This window comes from Pipra filicauda, unplaced genomic scaffold (genome assembly GCF_003945595.2).
Source record: "Pipra filicauda isolate LSUMZ 115617 unplaced genomic scaffold, ASM394559v2 scaffold31_size4109673_pilon, whole genome shotgun sequence".
Lineage (NCBI taxonomy): Eukaryota > Metazoa > Chordata > Aves > Passeriformes > Pipridae > Pipra > Pipra filicauda.
This window is the reverse complement of record NW_024104443.1, coordinates 852,824-877,098: the sequence shown is the minus strand read 5'-3', so window position 1 is coordinate 877,098 and position 24,275 is coordinate 852,824. Positions and strand designations below refer to the sequence as shown.

General features: G+C 43.4%; 1 protein-coding gene across 1 annotated transcript in view; it reads left to right on the top strand.

The window, feature by feature from the left end:
- The window catches only part of CARD11 (caspase recruitment domain family member 11), a 43,570-nt gene extending 38,047 nt beyond the window's left edge, over nucleotides 1-5,523 (top strand). The window contains exons 19-24 of the mRNA XM_027738494.2: nucleotides 327-422; nucleotides 1,374-1,506; nucleotides 1,942-2,121; nucleotides 3,277-3,401; nucleotides 4,234-4,349; nucleotides 4,899-5,523. Of these exons, the coding sequence (XP_027594295.1) occupies nucleotides 327-422; nucleotides 1,374-1,506; nucleotides 1,942-2,121; nucleotides 3,277-3,401; nucleotides 4,234-4,349; nucleotides 4,899-5,103 (855 nt within the window). The 3' untranslated portion in view covers nucleotides 5,104-5,523. The remainder of the gene's footprint in view (nucleotides 1-326; nucleotides 423-1,373; nucleotides 1,507-1,941; nucleotides 2,122-3,276; nucleotides 3,402-4,233; nucleotides 4,350-4,898) is intronic.
- Nucleotides 5,524-24,275: the final 18,752 nt, after the last annotated feature.

Below are 24,275 nucleotides of genomic sequence, written 5' to 3'. Positions count from 1 at the left end.
CACTGGCAGAGGTGCTGGTGAAAGCAAGAGCTTTGCATGTTCTGTCTTGGTGCAGAAATTACCTCTTTCTTGAGGTGTGGAGAGCAGTCTCCTATGAAAAAGGGAATGTGGAAGAGCAGTGAATGAGCAGGGTTTCTCAGCATAGGCCATGCTATGTCTGCAGTTTGTTTAGAACGTTGTATTTGGGATAGATCTCAATTAGTATCCCTTTATTTGGAAATATAAAGTATCTGCTTTTGCTTGTTTTTTTTCTCAGTTGTTATGATTAAAAAAAAATATATAAAAAAGAGGGTGGGGAAGAAAAATTCCTGTGTTAATTTTGATAGAATACATTGCAGCCAGAGGAGCCTGCCCAGCCGAACGACCCAAAAACCAGCCCTCGCCTATCCAGAGCCAGCTTTCTTTTGGGCCAGATTTTACAGGTAATAAAGTTCAAATCTTCAATACAGTGTCTGAAATAGTGGATCTGAACAGCAGATATTCTCAGGCTATCCTAATTCCCCCAGAAATCCCAGCTCAGGTATAGAGGCTGTATTGGAATTTATTCCTATCAAAAAGAGATTTAATACATGAAAGAGAAGGATGGGTTGTGTTTTCTCTGGTGATGTGGGGTGTTCATTTTTAAGAGCATGCCTTCCATTACTGATGTACCTTGAGGAATCCCACATGTCTGCCATCAGAGGCTGAAATGTGTTTTGCTTGAACCATAAGGACAAATCCATTGGGCTAGACCAAATCTCCAAGTCTGTGAGATAAGGCTCCATCAGAAAATAGTCCTTTATTTGTGGGTCAGTGACTCTGAGCGTGACAGAGACTGTGTTGGGTGAAAGATAGTCTTGTGAAGGAAGGTGGTTGTGAAGGTTAGCAAATACACAGGAGGGGGAATTAATATTTGGATAGAGGGATAGCTGAGTGGATGAGGAAGGAAAGCATGAAACCTGTTTCTCATGTAAAATGACTGTAAAAGGTGCCATATGGGAGGTTTTAAGTCTCTCTGGTAGAGCAAAAAAGAGGCAATTTGGGTAGAACCTGTGACACATTTGTGCGCATACTCTGGGTATGTTACTCTGCTGAGGGCACATCAGTGCTTGTGCTGGTGATAGCAGGGAGCTCTGTGAAGGGAAATCATGCCTCTTAAGAGCAGAGAACAAAACAAGAAATCCCAAAGGGGATTAGCAAAGGCTCTGAATCAGATCTATGATATTTAAAGAGTCTTACAATTCGGCCAACAGATCCATGGAGTCCTGTCTTTGATAGACATTGGTAATTCAGACCTCGTAGGTAACATGTGTTGGCTGATGGGAGAATAAACAATGCAAGAAATGAGGGTCAAATCTCTTTTTTTTTTCTTTTTTTTTTGTTCACCTTTTCAGTTTGTCAGTAGGTCCGAAAACAAATACAAGCGTATGAACAGCAACGAGCGCGTCCGCATCGTCACCGGCTGGCCCTCCGGTCTGGCACGGACCTCATCGGAAGCAAAGAAGCAGTTGCCTGAGAAACTAGAAGGTATGGACATAAAATAGCTTTTACACACATGGCACTAATTCTGCTACAAGTGCTTGGGGCACTAAGCCTTCATGAGCAAGTTTAGGACACTGAAACTTCCTGTTTGGCTGGAAGTTCTTCCTAAGTGCTTTCTTGCTTTTTTGTTCAAAAACATTGAACTCAAAGAAAGCCAAACTAAGAAGCAGAAAGAAGCCCCAAGCAAGTGTCGTGTTGAAGAGATTATGGAATAATCTCTTGAAAGCAAAAGGCACTTAAATTACTTAGTGTTAGGTTGGACATCATACTGCTGCATACATAGTAAAGACAACCCTGGCCAAAGGGAAAGGAGGACCAGTATGACTGACCGTGTTATTTCTGGTTCATGTGTTTCTCCTCTTTTTCTCCAAATATCGATGGAGAGGAAACCAGAGGATGAATGTCTTGTTCTCTACTCAGATTTGGATTCTGAAAGTGAAATCAATAAGAAGCTCAGTCTGATCCCCTATAGTCTGGTGAGACCCATCCACTGTGAGCGCAGGCGCCCAGTGCTTTTCACCCCCACCATGCTTGCCAAGCCCTTGGTACAGAAACTTCTCAACTCTGGAGGTGCCCTGGAATTCAACATATGCAAGCCAGGTAACGGGATAAAAGAGGGCCATGACTGCCACCCTCAGTGCTGGAAATACGAACATATATATGCGCACACACGTAGGGCCATGAGCGTGGGAGAGTTGCTTGAGGTACTTCAAGTCACATCAGAGTGATGTGTAGCTGTAAATCTTGCTTTTTTTGAGACTATCTGAGATATTTGAATGTTTTTGAGACAGCCAGTGCACATGGTTATGAGATTCTGTGTCTATAAATATTATCCATGTGTATGCTGTGTGGTTGCTAGGCTGCCCCTCAGAGACTGAAATGCTGCGAGTGCTCTTTCTGTTTGCATACTGTTTGCATACTGCATATCTAGGCAATGTGAAATTTTGATTAATTTGTTTCTAGTATTTGCTATTATGAGGAATATCTTCCCTAGAGCGACTTTAGGTTTCTGTCTCATCCAAGCTGTGAAGATTGTGCATTTGATCTACTCGAAAGACTGATTTTCTTCCATGCTAAGTATTTACTATTAAAGCAATAGCAGTACCATGATGGCTGGAGGGCAGGATTGTACACAACACAGCATTAAACCGAGCTGACGTTTCATTTTTACACTAATATTGAATACCCACCACATAGAGTGCAGCCTTACAGTCATCCAGACACAGAAGCTGAGAAGTTAAGTATTATAATAAATATCCCCTGTCTTGCAACATAAAACAAAAGCTTTGATGTAGAGCTGCAATTCACAAGGGGGCCGGCATCACACATTGCAACCTAAGCCAAATTTTTTTGAAACTTTAAACACAAATGTTGGAACACTAAATCCCTGCTTTAGGATCTTGTGCTGAAGAGACCTCCTTTTTTTAGCACTTCTCAGCATCCTCCATCCCTGAACTGTTGCTATATAACATTAGGTGCTGGAATTGTATTTACTGTTTTAATTTAATGTCTTCATAGTGCTGTAGTAATTGCCCAAGGACTCATTGGTGCAGGATATAGCTGAGATGCTCAGCTGTGATCAGATTAGGCTTTAATTGAATTCAATGGAAGAAATGAGGCAGCTGTTAAGACAATTCATTGCTCGTCTTCCTTCCCTGAACCATCCTTGCATCCCGGGTGAAGTGTTATTGGATAGTTTTCTACGTGTTCTGCTGTTGTAAACTTGATTTTGTCCCCATTCACATCTCTTTCTAGATATTGTAACAAAGGAAGAGTTCTTAAGGAAGCAAAGGACAGAGACTGTCATCTTCAGCAGAGAAAAGAATCTGAACACATACGAATGTATTGTACCTGCCAATATTGAGGCTGTCACTGCCAAGGTGTGCAGAGTCCTCAGTGTCCCTTCACTAGGCTGGCTGTGCACCTCTCTGCAATGCTTTGAATAAGAGACTGACCAATTTACAGCTGCATGTTCTCTCTCTTGCCCACCTTCAATCTCAGATTTGTATTTATTCCCCCCAATGGCTTTTATTTGTGCTCTGGCTTCTCCTTTTCTTTTCCATCCTCAGCCGTATCCTTTTATATTCTCGCTCATTCCCTGTGATGACCCACATTGATGCAGCAAAATATCCTTTCGTTTTCTGTGCTCCATCCCTTATTCATTTCCTTTTTGTATCATAAGCACACATGAATACACGAGAGAGTAAGAGATATGAGGACCTAGACAAAGGAAAGGAAAGCCTGAAACCCAGACACAAGGGTGTTCAGAACAAAGATAACAATGCCAAAGACAGAGATCTGATGTCAAGTAGAGTAGATTTAATGCACAGCATGGAAAAAAAGGAGAATTAAAGTGATGTTTTTTTCTCTCACAAGTAGTTGCAGTAGATGTTCTTTCTGAACAAAAAGCAAGTGTGTGTGTTTGTGTCTACATGTAAAACTGGTATTTTATCATACTTTTCATCTTTAGAACAAATCATTTCTATTTAAACCTTTTTAAAAAGGTTGTTAAGCTCAGCTGTTATTTGTCTGAGTAGTTTAAACTAGTAGGAGGAGTTGGACTTTAAATCTATATTTGATTAAAAGGTTTTAAATCAGTACAATGGTAAATAGAGAGCTTTCCAGCTGACCCCATAAGGGTTGGATACCTTTACCATGAGATTTCACAGCAGTGAATGTTCCTCTGTGACAATGTTATGACTTTGTTTTTAGAACAAGCACTGTCTCCTGGAGGCTGGAATAAGCTGCACAAAGGATTTAATCAAAGCCAAGATATATCCTATTGTTCTCTTTATCAGAGTCTCAGAGAAAAACATCAAGAGGTTCAGGTAACATATCAAACCTTTTGCATATTTGATGTTCCATCTTATTCAGTGAATAACTCTTGAGTCCAATAATGTTCTCACTGAGAGAAATAGAGGACCTCATCTCTCTTAATGTATGTGCACTGTTTCCTCCCATGACTCCTCCCTGAAATCTTACAACAGGAGAAAGCAGGAATTCCCCAAATCTAGCACTCTTTCACTGTCACTGGTAGCAATGAGCATTGTGGGAGGATGAGACCGAAGAATATGTGTTTTTCTCTGTGCTCAGCACTCCCACAGCATTTCTTAAGGTAGTGCTGGCTGGAAGAGGGAAGGTTGTAAACACTTGCACTCTCCTCCATTCAATCCTCTTTAAATTGTTTCCCCATAAGCAAAAATTTTTCCTTGGGGTAGCGTGGAGGTAAGGGGAGGGTAGGCCTGGAGTAGCTGTGTTCTCCACTGCTTTTATTGCTTGTACAGTTAGTAGACAATAAATTTTTGGTGGGACCGCTGGGACTGCAGGATTAACTTAAACTGTAAGACATTTATTTTTGGTCTGCTCATTTGATACAGGAAACTATTGCCAAAGCCGGAGGCTGAGGATGAGTTTTTACGGCTGTGCCGTCTGAAGGAGAAAGAGCTGGAAGCACTGCCCTGCCTTTATGCCTCTGTGGAGGCAGATGCTTGGAGCAGCATTGAGGATCTCATCCGAATAATAAAAGACAGGATTGGGGAAGAGCAGCGTAAAACCATCTGGGTGGATGAAGATCAGCTGTAAAAAAAGAACAGGTAAAATGGAACTCTTTGGCGACCAAAGGACACATCCAGGTGGAGCAGGGGCTCCCAGAGTTCTCTGTTAGGTGCCCAGAGCTCACTCCTGTTTCACCCTCACTGGCTGAGGACTTCTGCTGGCAGGATGCACGTATGGAATGGAACTGGAGCCGTGTTGAAGAGCCAGTGTCTCGGGTGCTGGGATCCAGGTTGTGGGTCAGGCCACAGCCACCGCCACAACTCCTGATCCACCAGCATCTCCTGAGGGACAGCAGCTGTTTAACCCGTGATGACAAAGATACTGAGAGGGAGATGGGGGTAATTTATTACGTTAAAAATATAGATCTCACTTGGCTCGGTGAAAACATCTGGTGAGACCAAATAAGTGGAATCTGAGAGGAAAAAAACGTGGAATTGGACTACAGGACACGAAATTGAGATGTGCCCCCCACACACCCCGAGGTGAGATTCTGAACATACCCAGTTGAGGAAGCTGAAGGTTGGTTGGTAGCAGCAGCAACACAACCACTGATGGCTGGAGCAGCTCTGTAGCCTTGTTTCTCCATAACCATTTTAATCAGAAGAGAAGAAAATAGCTATTCTTCCTGGCATTAATTAAAATGAAAGCTCCAGTTTTATTTAACAGTCTTGCAGGTTTCCTTTGTAGTCCTGGCACTTGTAAGAAAATAGATTCCACTGTCCCAGTGGCACATCAGATCTTTCCAGATCTGCCAGTGTCTCATTTAGTTTATCCCTGCCTCTGAATCCTGTTCATTTGTACATCTCTCAATTTTTAACATTTTTTTACTTGTGGAAAATACGATGGTGCTTCCTCCAGACAACAGGTTTCTCTGTTTCTCCACTGAAATATTTCTCTACATCATTGCCTGCCAACACGCCTGCTCTCAACAGGAGGGACTGTTCTGAGAGGAAGAAAAGGAGAATTTCATAAGCCAGTAATTGCTGTGAACCACTCAGTCCTTGACCTCTGTGCCGTGATTGACAGCGAGGAGACCAGCGAGCACCACGCTGTGCTGGGGCCGAGGAGGAGAATTCTTTCAGAAGCGTGTACATGACCAAGGAGACCACGTCCCATTTTCAAAAGCACTTAAGTCCTTGGAGAGTTTAAGCTCCACTGATCAGGAGTGGGGCTCAGACTCCTAAATCTCTTCAGTCTTTTAACATCTTTCCTCTATGCATTAGATGCTGTATTGAGATTGCCAAATTGGTTCAATAAAACTGACCCGATAATAACGACCCGCGCAATTGCTGATCTGAAATGCAATAAAAATTGACCTACAGATGAAGAGTTGTACATCCCATTGTCCTCAGAGCCTTCCCTCCTTGCCATATCCCTCCCTTTAAGATGCATTTAATAACAAATTTACCTCTGCTACTGTGTTCATCCCAAGTCCCCCATCTTGGGGCTGCAGGCTGGTGCACAGCAGCTGGCAAGAAAATACAATCAGAATCCAAACAAACATCTGGCCTGGTTGCCCTCACTAGATTAGCTGCTCCCTTGTCTTTGCAATGAGCTCCTGATGCTGTGGTTGCGTCTGTTAGACTAGATCAGTCCTTGTTGGCTTGTGGGATTGTGCTTTTCTGCTCTTCTCTTTTATGCACATCATTTTTTTAAGTAATGGAACCTTCTAGAAGTAATTTACGTCGCTTTACATCTAATTTCTGCTACCGTGTTTCTCAAGTTATTAATGTTTGAAAGACTGTTCATAGCTGCCACTTCTCAGAGAATAGCTCTTTACCTGCCCAGTGCCATCTGCTTGGACTGTGCAAGCAGGGGATACTTCTGTGTGTAATCTCCTTACAGAAAGTACGGGCTGCACACACAATTTGCAACTCCCTCCAGGGCAAAGAACAACAACCAGTTGGGGTATATATAGAACAAATTGGATAATTCTTCAGAGATCCTCTGTAGCTCAAGCAGAAATAAGAAAATATCAGTTGGAAGAACTAAGCCTTCCAGGAGCATTTTGCATTCATTCCTAGTGTCCTGATAATGCAACCTTGCGGAACAGCTGCCTGTGGTTTGTTCCTGCCCCTCTTGTGAGAGCTTTTGAGTCCACAGCTGAACAATGGGAGGGACTGTAGGAACATTTCTCAGCTGCTTCAGCAAAAAGTTCAGCCAGGTCAGCGTCAGATGCCTCCAGGAGCAACCAGCTGACTGCTCACCGGACAGAACGCGGAGGATGTCCGTGTCCCACTGGCTGTGCCACAGGGATCAGTACCATCTGCTGGAATGGCTGGAACAGATGGCTGGTGGGGCTGAGGGGATGGAGTATCTCAGGCTGCCATGGTTGTTTCTGCAGTGATCTTATCTCACCACAGCTTTATATCTGAGCCCTCTGTACATGGGCAACAGCTGTGGATGTGATTTATCCCACTGCACTTTCGGCACAGGAAAGGCATATGTCAAACTCTGGAGGAGGTTCCTTCTGCAATGAACAGAGATACACCTCCAAAAAGAGCTGTTTGTCTGACTTACTGGAGATGGCTATCCAAGGGTGAGATGAATTGCCCTCTGAACTGTCTGGGGTTTTCATAGACTACACAGAGAAACAAGAGAATTAACCTGGCCTTTAGCATTTAGCTTTTTGATCTGTAATTTAGGACAGCTAAACCACCTTATGGGAAAAGTGGAACTACAGATTGTGGCAGAGAACAAGAGATCTAATTATTTCTGTGAAACGAGAGGAATGAATACATGGAACAGTCTTTCCTTCTCTGTATCCGAGTACATCTGTAAATTCCCAACTCTGCAGGTGCTGTAAGGCATTGTGGTTGTCAACTCATGTGATGCAAAGCAACCAGACCCTGTCAAGTGAAGTTCATGACACAACTGTGTGCCATAGCTTGCACAACCCTCATCTCTCTGTGACAGTGGAGAAGGACTGAAAACTCTATTCCCTCTTGACTTCTGGGTGTGAACTCAGAGCAGATCTGTACCCAGAGTTGAGCTGCAAAACAGCCACAAAGTGAAAGAGGCCACTGTCATTTACACTGGCTGGGAGGTGGTTCTGGTCTAGATCTAAGTGCTGTCCCTCTGAATTGGAGGAAATCAACCTCTGCATATTTTGAAATAAATTCAAATCTTGAAAAGAGGCCATGATTTTCCCTAAATGTCAGAGTGCTGGATTCAGTGTGGATTCCAAGTCCTGAACTGGCAGATTTGAAGTGCAAACTGGGAACTTGGGCTGTAGATCCTTGTGGTATTTTCAATTCTGCTAAATCTCGCTTGTGAGGTGTCACTTGAAGCCACCAGGCACTTCCCTCCTCACATACACATCCCATATACACAAACCTGGGCTCAAATGCACAAATGCCCAGCCAGGCATAGTCAGCTTCAGGAGGGATTGTGTGGTTGAAAAACTGGGAGCAATGATAAGGAAAACAAAAGGGGAATTGGAAATGTAAATGTTTCCTGTAAATAGTGTCACAGGCAGATTCTTTACCTGATCTCATCAGAGGGTAAGGATGGGACAAGTTTTATGTTGGGTTATTCTTTGGGTGGTTTTGTACTGTTAGACAGCACTTGCTATGAGATTTGGGATCAATAATTGGACTTGCAGGTACCACCAGAATTCAGATTATAAATCAGTCTAATAAGGAAGAAAATCAAGCTGCAGACCCAAGTTGGAACTGGAGGCCATGCTTGAACACCAGAGCTCAGGCCCAGCCCTGACACACCCGTGTCTGGATCCCAGGTGTGTATCCCTACCAAAGGTAAGCAACATTTACAACACAACCTGTTTTAAAATTACTCATGGTTCTTAATTAAAGTCTGGGAACATTTCTCAGTAATTTGTATTTTAAGTTAGAAAAGAGGTAACGGAAAGTCCGGAAACTGCCCTGTGCTTGGTCTGCTGCTTTTGCTGTAAAAGGCGTAAAACACAGAATAATAACTGCCTTTCAAAATGGATTATTTGAAAACTACTTCTTCTTGCCTTTAAGAGCTCACGAGAGCTTGTTGGAAAATTTCTCAGATGTAGATTGTTCTTTTGAAAATGTCATTGAAAAATTGCCCACTAGAAAATGCAATTGGAAATTTTTTCAATGGAATATTGTTCTGTTAGAAAACATGTTTTCATCTAAACCAATTGTCTGTGGAAATTTCTCCATTCTAACATTTCATTTTCTAAAAATCTAAAATATTTCAATAATACTGAGGCAGTCCTTTTCAATATTTCACATGCTTCTAGTCTTTTACCTGAAAGCATTTTTTTTTAATTTTTAATTTTTGTAGTTGAAATATTTTTAAAAGACTACATTTAAACGTTTGATTTGATTTAAACACTTGTTGTATTTGATGTTTATATACTAAAAAATGATGGAGGTAATGGCTTATAGCTCTCAGATGTGGTATAATGTCTGTGATCACGAGAGAAAAATCAAACTGAGTCTGGCTTTGCGTTTTGTTTAACTCTGCTGCAAAAATGATGTATTATATAAGTTGGTATCACGCAGTTCAGCACATTGGGGAATTGTTGCAGGTAAAAATTTCATGCAAACTTTATTACACAGACTTGGATATTGCTTTGAATCAGAAATCTGGCTGGAGGCAAAGCTGTCAATCGGTCCTGCTGCAGCTCAGACAGCTCTGGCAGCACAATTTGCAAGGGGGTAGGAACACACACAAAGCAGACTTGAGCCTACAAACTTTAAGTGGAGATAGATGCCAAAGCTGGAAAAATGCCTATAAACCTGTTAGAGGTTTCTGTTTTCTTTTATGCCAAGCTATTTTCATGGCTTGGGATTGGAAAACTCAGTAGCAAGGATGGAGAGAGAGGCACCGCTTGGGCTGAGCCCCGGAGCTGCCATGAGGGTTTCAGCACTGCATGGGCACACAGGCTGAGCTGTCTAAACAGCATTTATTATTATGCTGCTCCCTGGAGACTGGAGAAGCAAGACATAGAAGTTAGGGGCTTCTGGGAGAGCAACATTCTAGGATTTTGCAATTATTTATATTGTGTACTTCAAGTAATTCAGCCTTAATCAGCTTATACCGTGAAAATGTCTTCCCCTTTGGTGCACTTTCCACCTCCCTTGCTTTCATTCAGTTCTGAGAATTGAATAGTACCTCACAAAGAGGGGCACGATTTCAACCAGGAGATTGTGATTCAGTTCTTATAAGTTACCTTGTTTTCTCCATTTCTCCTGCTTGCTCAGTTTCCAGAGCTGTTTGCCCTCCACCCTGTCTGTGTAACACAAGGGCTGATTCAGCCTTAAGATCCCTCATCAAAGCACTGCTCTGTGCAGTGGTCTAGTGCACCAAAAGATTCAGGAAAGTCTGTAAATTAAAACTGTAATTGCAGAGAAACCTTTTGCTTTTCCAGACTCATCTCTAATGGATCAAGGCAATGGGCCTTTTGGCTTTGGAGACCAAATCCAGTGTGCATTTTGGTTCAAGCACAGTGACTAGGGCTCTTTAGCACTGGCACCTTGGATAGCTGTGCAGTCACTGGTACAGCAGGAGTTACACTGTCAGTGCTGTGCCAGAGTTCTGCCCACACAGCACCTGCAGGAACTGAGGGAACCATTCTGTCCAACACTTTCCTGGACAGAAATCCCAGTTCAGCCAACCCAGTGTTGAAAAACTATGGCATGAAATTTCCTCCCATATCTTTCAGGTACTGCAGAATTCTGCTGTGTTCCCAGAAATCACACTTGATATCTCTGTAAAGCTGTCTGTCCCTCAGGGATGATCCTGTACCCAAACACTGAAGAACCTGTGCCCAAGACTTTTCCTTGGTGCCTTGTAAATTTTCATCTCTGAGGCTGCAAAAGCAAACAGAAGGCCTCCCATCCCCACAATTGTCATCTGTAGAACTAATGCTGCTTCATGAAGAAGGTGCTGTTAATGTCTTGGTACAGATGGAGCAGGTGGACAGAGAGCTGAGAGGGCTTGTCCACATGGGCCAGAGACACAACCTGGCTCCCCTCGGGCTACGCTGCTCTATCTCAAGACTCAGAACCAGGCTGTGATTCCATCTGGCAGCTGCATCAAGGGTTTGAGTGGTACCTGCCCCAAGTGGTGAGATCCCTAGTTTGATTTGAGAACCCTACCAGTAAGCCAAGTTAGAACAACAGGAAGCTCACCCACCCTCTCTCCCTCACCTCCTTTTTTTCTGTTCCTCTGCAGTGGAAACTGTCTGATGATCAGATCAGACACTCTCCGAGGTTAAATGCACCATTAGTCACTAGGAAAAAAGGGAAAAAACAGACCCTTTAAAAGCAGATGGTAGATGACAGAGAACCTGTTTGAGAGTAACTATCTACAACAGCATGTCTGCTTCATCAGATATTAGCATCAAAAACTGTCTGACAATTTAGCAACAAACAGCAATATTGATTTTCTTCCAAAGTGCAGATGTAGAAGGACAAAGATAGAGAGATGGCTCTTTCAGAGGATCCCCATCATGCCTGGGCAAAGATGAGGCAGTAAAGTGCCTGCAGGCCCCAGTTCCATCAGGGTGGTACGAGCAGCCTGCAGGTTAGAGGTTGTGGAGGGATACCTGGGGTAGATCCACTTCAGGCTTGTCAGGAGTCTGTGCAGAATGAAGAGTTACCATCCTAGGGGTGAAGAACTGGGACCAGGGCCAGGACCAGGCTGCTCCCACCAGGGGAAATGGGAAGAAGTGCAAAGTAGTGGAGCTGGGATGGAGTGTGGAAGAGCCCTGGGATGAAGTTTGCTTCCCTTGCTGCAAAACATTCTGAACAGTAATAGCTACCACTCCACCTGTCCCTCTCTCAGGCACAGCAGCCATCCTGACTTTTCAAGGCACTGCCAACATAGCCACTTTGTCACCTTGGCAATCGGGAAAAATTCCACTTGAGGACTAGGATTTTTTCTTTATTCCCCATCCCATTAACTTCTTTTTCACAAGTTGGTAGAAAAGCCTCCTGGTGGTCAGCAGTTGGCTCTTGGAACCATTTCTTGATGACAAGTGTTTGGTGTATCCAGTTCTTTGGACAACATCTCCCTACTTCTGATTCAAATTCACTGCAGCCAGTGGTCTCACATCAATTATGTACACTGCTCCTTGTGTCTGAAATGTCAGGGAATCTGATAATTTTTGCTCACAGAGGTGGGGGACTAACAAGGATCTCTGGCACAGCCTGCAGTGATTGCATCTACGAAGGCATCAGCAAAACAGCAAGGAAACAGAAACAGACACTGACACTTGCTGAAGTTCAACCCCCTGCTCAGACACTGGTGTTCAGAAAGTAACTCCTGATAGTGCTTAGGAAGGTACCAGGACACAGCAGGATGGTGCTCAGGAAGGGCTACACAAAGCCCATCTCTAGATGTGGTCATGGGGACATTCAGAATGTTCAGGAAAGAAAAAAACACGCTAAGAAATAAAGAATATTTCATAATCAAACTGATTTATTCCTGGCATGAACAGACACAATTCCATTAGCCCTCAGTTCTGTCTAAATATGCACCAGAAGGAACTAAGCTGGATATTGACTCTGATCTAGTTGGAGTTCTTTATACCAACATCACTGTATTGTTAAAATACTTCTTTAAGAGCCAATTTTGGGCTGTTGCCTTCATCTTTGCACCCTAGAGAAACCCAGTGGGGTAAACTTCTATTAAATGAATGTGAAAAATTGATGCCTGGTTCTAAGTGCATGTTTATAAATATCAAATCCAGTGGTTTACAGCAGCTTCTCTCCTAAGGAGCTCCACCCTCAGAGCCCTGAGGTGGTCATGGTGTCTCTGACCAGGCCCCTGGATCAGTCCAGCACCTTCCAAACACAACCTGGTGCTGGGGAGATTCAGCTTTGTCCCTGTAGCAGCTCTGCAGCATTTCCTTCGCCATATCCTGGTGCTGAGCTGATTTGCTCATTATCAGATTGCTGTTTATTAATCAAAGCAGTAACAATGGGACAGAGGAGCTGGAATACAGCACAGACAGTGCTTCATTTGTTCCAATTGATTTTCCTATCACATTTTATTACCACTATTTACTTTGCATGCCTCGGGAAGATTGAACTGCACTGTGCAGTAGGGGTATGTATTTGAATTTCTCTTCTCTTTAGCTCTTGCTATTTTCTGTGGTGATAGTCAGAACAGTGGGTTCTTCCAGCAACTAAGCCATGACCTTCTCTGCTCTAAAACAGCATATGGAGATTTTGTGATAGTGAGACTCCACCAGTGTGTAAAGTCCTGCAGGTGGAGTCCAAGGGAAATCCATGAGAATCACGGATACAGAGCACAGCTTAGCTCTCCAAGATGATACCTTACAAATCCTCAGCACTGACCAGAACCACTGCTGGAGCTGAAGCAGCTGGAAGGCACAAGCAGAGAGAACAGCCCCACACTCATGCTTAGGCTGAGGCGATCTGGTGGTGTCAGGGTGAGGTTTTGTCCTGCAGTAAAATTAATGGGGCTGATGGCGATGATGTTTTTTCCTGCTCCTTCCTAGCTCCTCTCTAATGTCTTTAGATCACCAGCTGGATCTTGCAGACTTCAGCTAGCACATCTAAGCCATCAGGGAAGAGCAGATGATTACTGTCAGGAGGCACGTGGTGCTTTATGGAAGCTGACGTGGGGGTCAACAGAAAGACACAGGATGGCACAGGCTGTAAAACTGCATTAATCATCTCCTTGCCATTAACAAGGCTCTCTGGGAACCAAAAGCAACTTAAAAACTGCCTGAAAAAACTATCAAAATCTGTGGTGAAGCTCCTATTTTCAGCACAGCAGGGATTTCACTCTAGAGATTTATAAGCGTTTGAACTATATTTACTCTGAAATTGCCCCATTCAGTGAGTACAACAGGAAACTCATGGTTGGCTGCAGCTGTAGGTGTGAGATGCAGTTGCGTGGGGAGGTGATGAGAATATCTGTTTAACAAAAGCTTTATTTTCTGCACTAATTTTAGAATTAGCCTGCCTGAGGAGTGAAGAGGAGGCAGCTCACAGGTGGCAGCACGTGTCATCAGCGGAGCTCAAAACACAAACCACAGACAGTCAGCTGAGCTGAAAGTTTCTGTCGGCTCCTCACTGTTACTGGGAGCGTGAGAGTCCCTCACGCAGGAATTTCTTTGTTGGCACTTGTTTTATCTTGCTGAGATGCTGTTTTGTGACTTAGGCAGAATGGGTGACTGCATGTACACGTGTAAACACACATCTGTGTGCACCACACAGCAGAGTGATTCCATACATACATGACCAACATCATCCTCTTTGGCTATGTGCCACATGACCTTGGAGAGTATTCCTCCTTTTTTTGTTGTTTGTTTTTAGCAGAACTGCCTCTTTTGTCCTACCAGCAGAAGCTTTTGGTTTTTAGAGCTGAGTTGTAGTGCTCTGGTCCCTCTCTGAAGTACATCCGTGCAGTTGTCAGTGGGCCAACAGTGCCTGAGTGACTTGGAGCTCAGCTCATGGCTCCCCCTCCTCCTGCAGCTTGATGACCTTGAGCTGCACCAAATAATTATTTTCTCCCTGTGTTTTTTTCAGCAGCAGTGGGGGTAATTGGATGATTGTAAAATAGGCCACTAGGCCACTAGGGGTTAAGTGAAAATGAAAATAACGCCATTGACGGGAACATTTGTTGGTCTCACTTAAGGTCACAGTGAGATAAAGGGTTAGGAAATATCAGCCTGAGAGTTTAACATCACAAGTGGTTTCTGCAAGCACAGATTGTGAGTGATGGGAGGGGGAGAGGAAGAAGGGAGGGGAATATGTCAGACACTGGTGGTGGATTTAACCAGGACTAAGTTCAGACACCTGGAGCAAACTCACTTGAGCAGTATTGATCAGAGTGGAAACATTAAGTATCTCTGTTAATCTGGCACTGTTTCATTCATGCTGCATTATTATTGTTATTAGAATCTGTGATTTACTGTGTCCAGCCTGGACCAAATTCAGCAGCTGTATTTCTCCAGATTATTTTTTCACTCTTTCTTACCAAAGTGCAGTGATGACAGCAGAAGTTTTACAGCTTTTTAAAGGAATGATGTCTCCCTCCAGTGGTGATGGGAAACAGCTTCGGCTCCCAAAATCAGTTGGGGTATGTGAGTCTGGGTGAGCGAGCATGACACTTTTATGTAAAATAATTCTTTGAAGAAGGGAATGACACTTAGAGATCTCTTTTTATAACATTTCTCTCGATAGAACCCAGTCTCTTTGAAAACCCTCTCTTTTATAACAAATCTCAATTTAATACTGCTTGTTTTAACAAAATAGTTTAATATATGCAAATAGCGCTGAATTCCCACTCAATTGGCATGTTTTACTATTTCAGTAGTAATAGTCTCTATTTGCTGATTCCCAAGTTGTACAATAAAACACTGGGTTGGATCCCATCACCCTGTGGCATGAGGTAATACAGTGCTTTAGCCATTCTTCAGAAAAAAAAATCCCTTTGGATTAAGCTGTTTTCAGTTCAGAAGAGACATGTCCGAGCCCTGGTCACCTTGTAACAGAAAGCCATATGACACAAGTGCACTGGGGTGAGGAGATATTGATTTACCTTCTGTAAAATAAATGTAAAGTCAAAAGTCTGAGTGTTTTTCAGCACCTCTGCAGCACTCTGCCTGATTGGTGTGACCCTGGCTGCAAGTCCCATGTCTCAGACCTTCCACTACACATCCCAAACCTTTCTAATCATCCCCAAATTGCAGATTCACAATTTAAGTGGCAAAACTTGTGTGGTCTGTGATGTGAGCCTCCAGTGCTCCCTTATTCATCCATTTTGTGTTCCTTACTCGAGTTCTCTGTTTTTCCATCTCCCTCCTCACATTTCCATATCTGGGATGAACTTCATAAACCACTTTTCTTTACCTCCTTACTGTAGCCCAGTAGAAACAGTGAAATATCAAAAAGGATATTAAAATAGCAGAGTGATGCCTCCAACATGGGAACCAGCAACAAACATTGTTCTATTTAAACCAGTATTTAGTGTTGATTATGCTTTTCCTTCCAGTAGTGAATAACCACTCAGAGCTGAAGTTGGAAGAATTGCTCAGAAAGAGTTCCATGGCATTATCTGATCATCATATGTCAGTGGTGCTTGTAGTTACAATTCTGCTGATTTCATGCAAAAATAATAGGCAGTGATGGCTTGAGATTCAGCTAAACAGATCCCCTTCTTCTGAGCATCATAGATGGGTTGGAGAAAACATATTGGAACATTTTCTTCCTGAGGTCTTTCATCATCAGAACTGTGTTATAGAGTAGCTTTCTTCCGTTCTTACTGTATCCCAACTGTTTCCTAAAATATTAATTTATTTTTGGAGATAAAATGTTACCTTGTCTCTTCCAGGAGAATGCATTCTCCGTCCATTTATTTGGGGTTTCTGGTTGTAGTTTTTGCCCTGTCACCCACAAATATTCATTGTATGTTTCTTCCTTCTTCTAGCCAAGGTTATAAATTAAAATTCAATTTCATTAAAGTTGTAAGTAATCACTCTCTGGCTCTCATTAGTAATGATTCGGTGCAGGGGGATCCCGGCTGCTCTCACCACTGTAATTCAATTGGACTCACCAGCTCTTGTTCACAAATCGCTTGAGCTGCACTTTCTTCCCAAATTTATGGCATCAGCACTGTCCAGAGGTTGAATTACAGCTGCAGGTTTGATCAGGGACTGCATTATTCTGCATCTAATCCCTGCATTCTGACAGTGGCGGGGGGAGCACTGTTGTTTTACAGGAACTGTGCATTGTTCCTCTGCTTTATGTCAGGGGCTGAATTGCCTTTGGAATCAGGGAACTGTCAGCCCAAAGCTACAAGCAAACAACAAGCTCCAGATGACACAGTGTATAAATAACAAACATGGAGACAGTCAAAAGCCAGCACTCCTTCCTCTGCACTCTCCTGAATTACTGGAATGGTGATTGACCACAGCCCGGGCTCTTGCATCAGAGGGTGCCATGTGAATATATTGGTGCTTTCTGAAAACACTGCTGAAATGTGACTCCCAGCCTTTACCCAAGATGAGGAGCGTTGATATTCACTGGTGGCAGAAAGTCACTTACACACTGATTAAATATTTCAGCCAGGAGCCATGTTCATGCATTCATTCACATCCAAGCCTTTCCTCTTGAGCAGTGGCCTGCAGCCTACGGCATTCTTGGCAAGAAGGGATCTGGAATGGCATGCAGCAGGACCTGTGCCATTTTCCATAGAGGTGATGTTGTCACCATCAGCTGACAGACAGGACTTTGCCTCCTGCAAGGCAACGTGCCCCCAAACCCACTGGTACCCAGGGTTTAAACCCAGTGGGATACAGAAACCTTCATCCCTCCTAAAAACACTGTCCTCCAGCTGACTGAGGCAGGGACTGGCAGCTCTTAGGCTGGAACTGATCTTCCTTAGGACTAGAGGAACATGCCCCAGGCACATCTACCTCGGATCAGACCTGGGAGAAATGGTGCATTGCCTTTGGAAGCTTCTCCTGCTTTAACATATTCATATGCATGTGCTCCACCAACACAGAGCAGAGCCACAGCCCACGTGTATCAGTGTCTGCTACTCACTTAATTGACCTTTACTGTTAAATCATTAATGGAAATCGCTGAACACGGGGCAATAAGGTGGTTTCACCACTGTTCTGCTGCTTGTGGTTTCTACTAATTTTCTGGTGTAGTTTTGCTTGTTTTAATAGCAAAATCTGTCATCTTCTAGTTTTGCACAAATCCTGGGAGGCAAATTAGAAGAGATGTGGAGCAATTCCTGTGGACTCTAATGAGGGTTGTGGTTTTTAAAAACTGCGTTAAGAGGAAAACTAAGCTTCTTTCATTTCTTTATGCAACCCTGCCTTTTTTATATGCTTTGTGGTTGGAAAGACTCTGACAGGAGACAGGCTATGGGAAATGTCTGCTTTCATATAACAACTCAAAGCAACAGCATTTGGCTGCTGGACTGCAGCTTTCAGCTGAGCTGTCTGCATCACCTGTTGTGTCAGTCCCCTGGGGCTGCAGATCCCCCTGCAAGATTCTCAGTCAGCTTCCCAGGTGTGTTCCAACATGTTTTCAGTGAATTTTAGCTCCTTCATTTGTCCATTTTTTATTCCTTTTCAAACTGAAATATGTTTTTTCCATTCCTAATTAACTCCCTGCCACCCTACTTGTGGTAAAACCTGATTTATTTCTCCTTTTTTGCACTGAGAGGACAGGATACTTAATCTCCTCTGGGTGGACGCTGAAACACTGTCTGAATAAAATGCTGATCACTCATCTGGTTAGCTCCTGCCAGCTCTTCTCTGCATTCCTGCCACCTGGGTTTTGCATCATTTGCTATCGTTTCTTTAAATGACAGAGTCTCTTCCTTCTCCATTTTTTGGAGAGTAATAATTCCTAAATTAGCTGGTAGTCACGTTTAGGTTTGGTGTGAGTGTTTATCCCTTCATATTGCCTGTAAGACCATGAATATTCACAGGCTAAAAAAGGATTGTTTGGATAAACACTTATAAAGGTTATTATAAGCCAATGTCTACAATTTATTGCACTTGCTGTTGTTTTGGGGCATTTTTTTTGTGGATGGAGAGCAGCTTTTTTAATTAATGTCCACTTGGTAGCTGCAGAGGAATAAAGAAGGCTTGGGATCCCCTATTCAGGGAGCAATGAATAAATATGTTGTCGAAACAAACAAATATTAGCATTTTGAAAGCCTCTGTGTTTGACTCTCACCCCCAAAGCAAAGGATGAATCCCAGATATATGTGCATGCATGCATCCATGTTTGCAGGGGCAAACTCTTTCAGCTGGCAAACACTCACTGTAAGTGCCAACGTTTCTGCACATCTTGAAAATATTTGTGTAAAAATGGGAAGAGGAAAGATTGCCCATCTGCAGTGGGAGTGGAAAATGCCGTGGGCAGGATGCACATGTGCTCAGTGAAGGGAGGCAGGTGAAGGAGGTGAGGAATCAAGGCTTTTCTTCTCCATGCTGAAGCCTTGAGAGGCCCATTTAGTGACATCTCTAATAACACTTTTCAGATGCACATCCATTCCGCCTCACCTTTGGAACTCACTGGGGCCAAGGAACTCCAGAGTGGATTCAGAGAGGGGCTGGAGCCTGGCCCGCCAGCCTGCCAGTGATCTCAGCAATTCCTGGGGACTCTCTTCCATTTATTCATCCTGGAGTGTAGGTGTTAAGAAATATGAGGCTGGTAAGTAGGTGACAGGCATCTGCAAGTGTCGCCTCAGCAGTTCAGGTTCACAGGGAGCCTTAGAGTAGGACTGCAAAAATTGCATCATTTGTAACCTTTTCAGCACCAGCCTTTTTAAAAAACAAACTGTAACCAACAGCTTTCCTTCGGACATGAAGAGAATAACTAAAGAGAACATCTGTTTTCCCTTTAGATGTGGAACTGCAATAGCAGGCCATGCATAAATTTTATTAAGGCTTGCTAATTTCCGACCAGGTTTGGGAGATACATGTTACCCGTGGAGATATTTGGCTCTGCATCACCAGTTGAAAAGTCATTTTAAAAGCAATGCAGAAGGAATGGACATAGCTTGGCAGCAAATGTATTAGGTTCTGTTCTCAGGGCTTTGGCTTTTTTTGTGCACTTCATAGATTTGTGCCTTTCTCCCTCCCCCCTTAATGTCACTCATCTTGTTTTCCAGTGACTTTTTATGTCACCAATGACTAAACAAAACGCACCTAAACTGACAGAGCTACTTAGTGCTCGAGCCTTTTGTATTCAAAATCAGAGGTCCAAATGCTTTCAGGACTTATGTCTGATTTTAAGTTGTTTCTGCTTTTTGTGTACACCAGGAACACATCCTTGAGGCAGCACGAGCCTGTTCTGTCCCTTTGTGCCATAGGAGTGTGTCATCAGATTTAGAACTCAGAAGCAAGAGCTGTTGAGGCAGCACAGCTTTGGTCCCACAAGCCCAGATTCTGTGCCCTCTGAGGAAACACCTTGGAGCAGAACCTTAATTTCTGATCTTTCTGTACTCTCAGAACCAAGGTACAGCATCCCTGTGTGTCATCACAGTAACTTCATAGAATCACAGAATGGTCTGGGTTGGAACGGATCTTGAAAATCATCTTGTTCCAACCCCTGTGCCATGGGCAGGGACACCTTCCACTGGACCAGTTGGCTCCAAGCCCTGTCCTACCTGGCCTGGAACACTTCCAGGGATGCGGAATCCACAGCTTCTCTGGGCAACCTGTTCCAGAGCCTCACCACCCTCATAGGGAAGAATTTCTTGCTAATATCCAATCTTCACGCTAAGCACTGCAGGATGCTTGGCAGGACATGCCTGGAATTACACAGATCATGCCTTGTTGCATTAAATAAGTAGAAAAGTCACAGGCTGGGTTCAAAATATGCTTGTCTTCTCTCAATAATTAATTGTTTGGGGATTAATATGAGGTTTTGTGTTTTGAAAGTAAACTAATCCATTCGCTGGCTGATGTGTAATGAAGGAGAACAGGCTGCTGTCAAGCAGTCTGAAAAAAGTGAAAATTAACTCCATGAAGTGTCACGACTCCCATATTTTATGTACATGAGTAATGTGTCCTCTGTGGGACAGAAGATGAAAATATCACACGAAAAATAAAAAATAGTGCCTACCAATTTAATAAAAGAAGGAAGAATACATTGCTTTGGTGTAATTTGGCATTTTTACTGCTCAGTGGCAGCTGGGCTGGGCCACTGCAAGAGAATCCACGTTAGTGAACTCTCAAACAGTACGAACCAAAGGTTCTGTATTCACAGCTGGCAAAGGAGAAAGAAAACACAATTAAAAATCAGAATACACTGAAATCATAGATTTCATCTCCCCAGGTTGGAAGGGACCTTAAGGATTATCTAGTCCAACCTTTCTTGGCAAAAGCCTGGTCTAGACAAGACAGCCCAGCACCCTGTCCAGCTGAACCTTAAAAGTGTCCAGTGTTGGGGAATCCACCATTTCCCTGGGGAGATTATTCCAATTGTGAGCAGATTGTTCTCATTGTGAAAAATTTTCCTCTTGTGTCCAATCAGAATCTCTCCAGGAATAACTTGTACCTGTTACCCCTGTCTTTTCCATGTGATTTCTTATAAAAAAGGGAGTCTCCATCTTCTTTGTAGCCACCTTTTAAATACTGGAACATGGTGGTAAGGTGTCCCCTTGACCTTCTTTTCTCAAGGCTGAACAAACCCAGTTCTCTCAGCCTTTCCAGAGCTGCTAAAAGGGACAAGGCAAATACTGAGATACAAATTCACTAGTAAGTGGATTTTTTCTTGAGAGATACCTAACTACTTCAGTTTTCTTTGGCTTCATGGGAGTTAAGACTGCAATCACTTCAAAAAATTGGGACCTCTCAGAAAGAGCATGTTGCAATAGGGATCATAAAGCCTTGCAGATAACAACCAGCCAAGGGCTCAATACCTACAGCAAAAAACTAATATATTCATACCAGAAGGTTCCCATATACTTAATGATGTTACTAGAAAATGGTTGATCTGTTTGAACTGTTCTTGTTTCATTCCTCCACGGGAGAATATTATTCCCTTTGCCTCTCTCCACTTTTTCATTCTGCCACGGGGAGTGTGCAGGGAGAAGGCCATTGAAAAAGCCATATAAAACCTCGAGAATGCAATAAGCAGAACATGGCACTTTTAACACGACAAAACTGCCAGCTTAGGTAAGGCTTGAAGTGCACATAAACTCCAGCACCTCCTCAGGCAAAGAGAGTCACAGTCTCAACAGAGAAGTGGCGAAAGGAGTTTAGATCATAAATGTTCTTCAGATCTACAAGCTTTGCGACCTGAATGCACAATGAGCAACTCAAGGGCCCAGACATCTTCAAATAAACCAGGCTGAGCCAGGAGTGCATCTGCCCTGTGGTAGCAACAGCTCAATATTCTGGCTCAGTTTGCTCACCCAGCACAGTGGTCAGACAGGATGAGGTGGGTGATTTATCACCTCAGGTGGCTCCAGCAGTGCACACTTTTTCTTGCTGTTGTCTTAAGATCACCAGGTTCTTGCCTAAACTCTGAAGTTTTGATTACATTGGCACTAGCTCTGGTATTGCTGCATGGTGCTGTACTGCAGCATGGAAATCTCCTCCTGGTGGTTTATCTGCTTCCCAGTTTCATGGAGCAAAATATTCTTCCTGGCAGTGCCAGTGTCTGGTGGTGCTGAGCAAAACAACAGCTGTGTCCTAGGCATGGACAAACAGTCCATTTTTAATACTTACAGGGTCCATCAGGTGCACTTTCAGCTGAAGTGGTAGCAGCTCCTTTAAAATGAGCCTCCTCTGCTAATGTTGGTAACATGCTTTCAGAGGAAAAACAGTCTTTAAGCTATGGGACACACTGGATAAAGAATCATCATCCAGGTGGGGACCTGGGAAGATCTTTGAATGAGTCAACTGCACAATTCAAGACACTGCAGTGATAGCACTGCACCCTTTCAAGGGCTAAATCCACATATCCTCTTAGTGCTTGACCCAGGTAGGAAAAAAAAGGGTCTCAAATGAGATAAAAGGAGCCAACATCAGGCACCTCAGCCTTTCTCATTCCACAGACTTTGTGCCAGCATTTAACAGCAAGGCTGTGTCCTCTTCTGTACTTTAATTGGGATTAAACACACTATCAGTGTGTTTTCCATAACTTCTTTATTCACCAGAGCTGCCCAGATGTCACTCCCATCTGCAATCAGGTCTTCTTCATGTACAAGCAGTCCACTACCTTCTCCAAATGCCATACAGCTTTCCTGCTTTAATCTGGAAATGTTTTAGGGCCGGGGCCTCGGGAGTTCTTTCCCTACCTGTTCCCCCAAGAGCTCCCTGTCTTTCTCTTCATAATTCAGTTGCTTTGTAGCCAATGAGTGAAATGGTTGCACTCACTACCTCTTTCTTTCTATCCTCCAGTTCTTTATTCTCTTCCATCTTTTAGTTTCCTTTTCTCTCTCTTTATGGGAGATGAAGGAAGGAGAAACAGAAGGAGTTGTACAAGCATTTTTAATCTCAGCAGAAAGAACAAGAGTTATAGGAAGAAACAGAGATGGGGAAGAGGAAAACGGAGTAGAAACAGGAAAAAAACCTGTAAATAAAATGGAAAACTGAGAACGTAAAAGAAAGAATGAAAAAATTAAGTAATTGATATTGTTTTGTTTTATTTTGTATCAGTATAAGTGGTTTTGATTTCAGTCTAAGCCCAAAGAAGGGAGATTAAATGGGGAGAGGGAAGGCACTGAGTCCAAGCCTGTCTCTCACACCTCCTGCTTATGCTCATAACAAAACCTCTGCAGAAACATCAATAGGGATGATCACGTGTGGCTGTGGGCTCTGCCCCGTCCCTCGGCACAGAACCAGCCAGTGGCTGCTGCAGACCTGCAGGAGTAAACAGAATTCTGCTTTGTCCTGCTTTTAGAGCAGCTTCTGAATGATTAGAAGAGGAACAACAGTGCTGTGGGAGCTGGAGGGAGGGGTGGACCTTTTCCTTTTGACAATTAGACGGGAGCTGTTGAAAGCTGCTTTCATGGATGAATGCATGGAGAACTAAGGACGTCTGGCAACTGATTTATTTGATTAGTTTATTGTATGCCATAATTTCACTCTCCCAGATGAAGCAGGCCTGTTGCTGGAGTTGGACTTCGTGGTTTTTGAAATCTCTGCCAAAACCCCTCACAACCTCAGATGTCTGAAGAGGATGTCAAGTAGGGCACAAACAAAGCTGGTGGGGCAGGAGAATCTGAGCTAATCAGAAAACACCAATCTGGGCACTCCACAGTTCCATAGGGCCTGATTTCCAAGCAGTTTAGCATTTGTGGATTCCAGCAGGAGTCCTGATTGCTCAGCTGTTGGGAAAATCAGGCCTACAGAGTACAGGGGGCTCTGGGCTCGTTGGTTTGTCTCCATCCCACCGGCTGACTGAGTTCTGGCAGGACAAGGATGACATCCAGTGGGAAACTCCTGAACTACAGCAGCATTTTATACATGGAATGAGACACAGCAGCACCTGAGTCTCCAACTAGAATCGAAGGGTAAGATCCTGGATGGGGAAATAACTATTCAAGAAAGGTTCTATAGTGAATGGCTCATGGCTACGAGTCCTGTGTTGTTATTCTCCTCTGCTGTTCTTCCCCTGAAATCTGCAATACCTAGAGGTGTTTTGAAGTGTCTCTTCTTCCCAGGGAGAAAAAGTCTTGTTCTTTGGGGAAGTGTTGACAACAGCATCCCAGTGGAATTAATACTCATGCAGGATTCTCAC